At 30.2% G+C, this 6000-nt stretch overlaps 2 protein-coding genes across 2 annotated transcripts in view; one reads left to right on the forward strand and one right to left on the reverse strand.

The window, feature by feature from the left end:
• Positions 1-507, reverse strand: part of LOC114325137 (chromatin-remodeling ATPase INO80) — a 75771-nt gene extending 75264 nt beyond the window's left edge. The window contains exon 1 of the mRNA XM_028273083.2: positions 17-507. Coding sequence (XP_028128884.1) covers positions 17-56 — 40 coding nt within the window. The 5' untranslated portion in view covers positions 57-507. The remainder of the gene's footprint in view (positions 1-16) is intronic.
• Positions 508-698: 191 nt separating this feature from the next.
• On the forward strand, positions 699-4781 carry LOC114325138 (ubiquitin-like modifier-activating enzyme 5). Its single transcript, XM_028273084.1, has 4 exons — positions 699-922; positions 1424-1756; positions 2420-2606; positions 2764-4781. The coding sequence occupies exons 1-4, from the start codon at positions 795-797 to the stop codon at positions 3268-3270; spliced, it is 1155 nt and encodes a 384-aa protein (XP_028128885.1). The 5' UTR covers positions 699-794; the 3' UTR covers positions 3271-4781.
• Positions 4782-6000: the final 1219 nt, after the last annotated feature.

The raw sequence follows: 6000 nt of genomic DNA on the forward strand, positions 1-6000 counted from the left end.
ATTTTGCATAACTTACTGGGTAATATTTTGTATGATTTATCCCTGCCGTTCCACATTTTTTCTAAATGTAATAAACTGTTTTCAGAATATCTATATAAATTAAGCTAATATAATTTTACATTACATTACATTCTCAATTAGTTCATTTTTTAACATAACCTAACTCAAATTTTTTACAACAAACTTTTTAATAATGCTTTGGGATAGATCTGTGAAGTTAGCAACATATCCCAGTTATTTTTTAACTTCTAAAATACAGCAGGGTATAATAATAGATTAGATTCCTATATCCTTCTTTGTGTATAACTTTTTAAAATTGTTTAAGATAAGATAATATTTTTTTTATTACTAGTGATAACCGCCTTTTTTCGTGTTTTGTGCATTCTACTTTTGCTTCTCTGTCATATACTAAGCCTGCACATGTGATGTTATTGCTCTATCCTTTACAAGTGTGAGTCAAACATGACATATAAACAAAGGTCCTACTCAATCTGTGGTTCCATTTAATTATTTTCTTTACAATTTATTTTCTAATAAAGAAAGTCGTGTAAAGAGAAATATGAGGATACTTAAAAAAATCCGGTAGGACACAGAATAAGAAATGGTAGGTTACCTTCTACAGGAAATGACCAATGAAATGACAATTCTATTTCAAAAAGAAGAAGTTGACACTTTGGTGACTTTATTTGACATATATGTCATATATTGACATTTCTTTCAGATTTCAGTCAGACAGTGACACTTATATAGGATCTAATTCAAACATATGTTAAAGAATTTATTTAAATAACAAGATGAGTCAAGAAGCTTTGTTAGCTCAAATAAAAGATTTAAAAGAAAAATTAGAAGCTGCTACACAGAAGAATGTTCGGCAAAAGATTAAAGAAATGTCATCTGAAGTCATAGATTCAAATCCCTACAGGTATGTATGATGGTGAATTGATATAAAACAGAAGTTTCTGTATGTAAATATCTTTGGTGCCCCAAATATTTGTTATACATATTTATTAAGCCGGTAAAATTGATAAATAATTATTGAGTTATTAGAGTATGGTTTATGCCAAGTTTTTTGCAGTTTAACATGTTCCCTATTACAATTTTTGTATAATAATTCTAATGAGAAGCCCTATGTAATGGGTCTATTGAATAAAAAGAAGTATTTTCTTTTACACAAGTATTTACTTAATAGTAATTGAATAAAGTCATTTCTTTAATGCTTTATTTAATTACTATTAAGTAAATACTTAAACAGGAGGAAGTTAAAGCAAATACTTCTTTTTATTCAATAGACCCATATTTCTCTAGACTCTAGAACAACAGTGTCTCTGACCCTTCTAGGGCAATGAACATACCTACTGTAATATTATCAGTTTTACTGTTATATTTTATATATTTTGATTTCAAGTATCCTTAAATGTTTTAGTCGCCTCATGGCTCTTAAACGTATGGGCATAGTCAACAACTACGAAAAGATCAGAGATTATACAGTAGCTGTTGTGGGTGTTGGAGGTGTAGGCAGTGTTACAGCTGAAATGCTTACCAGATGTGGAATTGGAAGACTGATTTTATTTGATTATGATAAAGTTGAACTTGCCAACATGAATAGACTATTTTTCCAGCCACATCAGTCTGGATTAAGTAAAGTGGAAGCTGCTGCGGAAACTTTAAGAAACATCAACCCAGATGTAGACATTCATACTTACAACTACAATATTACTACTGTAGAAAACTTTGATAATTTTACTGAAGTTTTGAGGTATGTAAAAAATTAATTTTGTTATTAATTGTTCAGTATCATATTTTTGTTATAAATATATCGCACATCCCATTCTAAACCATATGTAGCAACTCAAAATATTAACATTTTACAGGAGAGCAAAAACGAAATATTTGCTTTGATTATTTCCTAATATATTTTTTATCTTAGGTAGTATACATTTAATTTTTATGTCAGTGTTTCATCTGTTACAATTGGACTAGAGTAACATAGAAAAGATATTTGTTAAAAGAAAGTGACAACTAAAAAACCACATTTTAATTCAAAATAATTCAGTTTTCCTCAAAAAGATTTGATTTATAACACTTTTTCCCGAAAAAAAGTTAAAACACACTGGTGTCATTGGTTGTTTCTAGCTTCTAGAAACTAGCGTATCTTCTTGTCACATGATACTGTTTTACCAGACCATGCACTTTGATTTTTAATTGTGACATATCGTTTCGCTTCATCTACTGAAATATTTTTAAAGTCGAGATATTTCAGGTTTCTGAGGAAAAAGATGATGCATAATGGATTTTGTTGATGAGATAAATAGAAAAACGAATTTTTTTGAGTTAATACCCTTTTGAATGGGATATGCGATATGTCCTGGAAGGCATCCTTTGCATTAAGGATTGTAATAATGCACTTAGTTTGTTTCAGGACAAGCAGTTTGACTGGGGGCCCTATAGATGTGGTATTAAGTTGTGTGGATAATTTTGAAGCTAGATTTGCTATTAATACTGCTTGTAATGAATTTAATTTGACTTGGTTTGAATCTGGAGTGTCAGAGAATGCTGTATCTGGACATATTCAATTTATTGTGCCTGGAGAAACAGCTTGTTTTGCTGTAAGTATAATTTTTGTGCAAAAAGGTTTATAACAATTTCTACAATTTCACCTTCTCTTCTTTAATTCTCTCAACCCCTAATAATGGGGTTCCAAATAAAGAAAATTAAATGACAGTGTTAATTTCCATCTAATAACTAATATGTTTTAATTTACAGTGTGCTCCACCCTTGATTGTTGCATCAAACATAGATGAGAGCACATTAAAAAGAGATGGGGTATGTGCTGCTAGTCTTCCAACCACTATGGGCATAATAGCAGGGTTTCTGGTCCAAAATACCTTGAAATATCTTCTTCAGTTCGGCCAAGTCACAAATTATTTAGGATACAGTGCATTAACAGATTTCTTCCCAACAATGAGTCTAAAACCTAATCCAAACTGTGAAGATTCACACTGTAGGTCAAGACAACGAGATTTTGCCTTAAAACCCAAACCAGAAATAGCTGTTGAGGCTAAAGAAGAAAAGCCTGTGCATGAAGATAATGAGTGGGGTATTAGCTTAGTAGATGAGAGTTTAGATGTTAAAGAAGAGGTCGATATTGCACAAGGAGTTCAATTGGCTTATACATTACCTAACCAGAATGTTGTTGAAGAATGTGAAGAAGCTACAGCAGCCAATGAAATTAGTTTAGATGAGCTTATGTCAAAATTGAAAGATATTTAATAGTTAGTTGTTAAAAAAATATCATTCCACTATTTATTAACGAAAAATTTTTTGGTCTAATTATACAGAATGAGTCAGAATGGCTAGAATAATTTACTTAATAATAATTGTACAGTGCTGAAAGCTGCAAAAATTAAATAAATATTTATTTATAAATCAGTCACTCCGGATGGAGAGAGAATGAGCATTATGCTAGAGCTATTTTATATAAACATCCATTATGACAAGTCAATTTAAAAAAACGTACCAGGTGGTGCGAATTTTCATCCCAGTGTTTTTTTGTATAATTACTGTTAAAATTATATAAAAACAGTAATATTTTAAGATGTTATAACGTTGAAGACATTTTACCAATGACTATTACTAGAAATAAGTTAAACATTAAAAAATATAATTTTATTCAAAAATTTTTGAGTTAACAAATCAACTTTCACATTAATTACATATTATTTTCATGCTGTGAGATGGAAATACAATATTATTACATTTGCTTTGATACTTGCAATCTTTCTTGGGCAAATATGGCACCTTCCTCTTCTTTTCAGTTGTTGTGAATTCGGTTCTTCCACAGGTTCTTCACCTTCCAGATGTGCTACGAGGACGACCTCGTAAGTACACTAAAAATAATAGAAATATGCAAGCCAGGGCGAAAATTCGCCCCCCTGGTATTATAAAGTTAAAATTGAGGGCACTTGCAGATGTCCTACATTGAATGGAAGAGCTCAACAGTCTTCTGTTAGTTATAATTTGTCCCATTACTCGTGACTCACTCTGTATTTTTATTGTATTATTAACTGTTGTTCGTTTTATTAAAATTTTTTAGTTTTTGTTATATTATTAAAAAATATTTATATTTCAATTGGTACTGTAAAAATGCCCAACTAAGAGCTTGATATACAAGACCAGTTCACCATTTCTCCAACTGTTGTGTTAGGTATCAATTATTTTTATTTGGAGGATGGTAAATTTTACAAACAAAGCTTTTAGTTATCATCAACACTAACTGACACATCTTTGTGATCTTAATAATAAATTATTAGAGTAAATTCCTCAGTATATCGTTTAAAAAGCTTTTGATACAATGTGTAGCTACAAAATGGTATTTATTAATGTTATTTTGAATTTTTATTTTAACTTTGAGTGGTATGCATCTGAAGACACCTTAATAAAGTTAATGAATGTCTTCCAAAAATTATCCACAAAAAACTGTTTTTGAAGCTCATTTACCATATTAAATAATTGTAGTAGAACACTGTAATTATTTTCATATAAAATGTATCTTGTCTATATTTTTTGTTTGTCAGAAGCAAATGGTAATGATATTGTCGTATATATTATTTTTATTGATCATTGGTGCTTGTCTTAAAGATGCTACAGCATAACAAAACCAGTTTTTTGATAGTATTGCCTTCTTGTATACTCAAAAACACAAAAAAATTATTTTGTTAGACTCATGCATTTAATTTTTTTTATTTTCACATGTAAAAAATATCAATAAAGCATTTTTTAAATTCTGGTAAATTTATTTTAAAATTGTTGACAAGCTAGACATGACAATTTTTGCTATTGTTTTTTTGTCATTTTTCAGAAGAATTTTATTATTCTATTTGTTTGTTGTTTCGCAGTACCTACACTAGCCCAAGATAGCGAAGTGCACAGATGATAGATAATGACCTAAAGATAAATCTCCTAATTTCTTTCATTCTTTGAGGTTTTGTGTCAATATCTTTGCGTCTGACCACGTCACTCCTGTTCTCTCCAATATCTTTCTGATTATTTCATCCCATGTCCGTCTTGGTTTTCCTTTTCTTTGTTTTTCAATAGTTTTGCTTCATGCCCTTCTCACTGCTGTCTGTTCTATAAATTCCAATTTGTATTATATTTTCAGTTCGTTCCTTTTATCTGTGTTCCTCATTTTGGTAACACCTTTAAATTTTCTTAAAAAAAGAATGTGTGTGTACTTTGTATGCACGTAAGAAGTTATACTTCTATTATATAATTAAGAAATAAATATACTTAACAGATTATTTGTATTTGATTTAAATATTAAACTAACTTTCTTACCTACCACTTTTAGCACCAAATCATCTGCAAATACTACTTGTCTGGCCCGTGGCAAAATACCTGTGTCTCTCATATATGAGCGACGTTGCACGAAATATGTTGAAGTAAATATATGATCCTGTATCCACATCTAAATCCACGTTGTGCTTCGTCTAATATGTGTTCTGTCATTATTCTTAATCGTTTGCTTATTATTTTTTCTAAGAGGATCATATATGTACAGCTGTGGTCATTGAATAGTTTGCACCTTCATTTTTACATTTATTTTAATTTTAATCGACCTATTCTGGGTCCGCCACTGGTAATTAACGTCACTTTGACGTAAAAAGTGTGTTAAAACGAGGCGAAAATTCAAAAATATCGGCTAATAGACATGTAAGGGTGTAAACTATTCAATGGCAGCAGTTGTACCTGTCTCCTTTTTTGTATATTGACACTATTAGTACCGTTTTCTTATCTTCTGGGATGTCTCAATTTTTCCATATTTTATTCATTCTTTTTAGTACCTAATAAGTATTTGTTCTCCATTTTTTCCCATGTTACTATATCCACTGCAGGTAATTTTCCATAGTTCAACGGTTTTATTGCTTCTTCTAGTTCTTCCTCGTTTATTGAGTTTTCTGTGATATCTTTCAATACAGGGTGTTTCATTGGGAAAGTAACATA

Source organism: Diabrotica virgifera, chromosome 10, assembly GCF_917563875.1.
Source record: "Diabrotica virgifera virgifera chromosome 10, PGI_DIABVI_V3a".
Lineage (NCBI taxonomy): Eukaryota > Metazoa > Arthropoda > Insecta > Coleoptera > Chrysomelidae > Diabrotica > Diabrotica virgifera.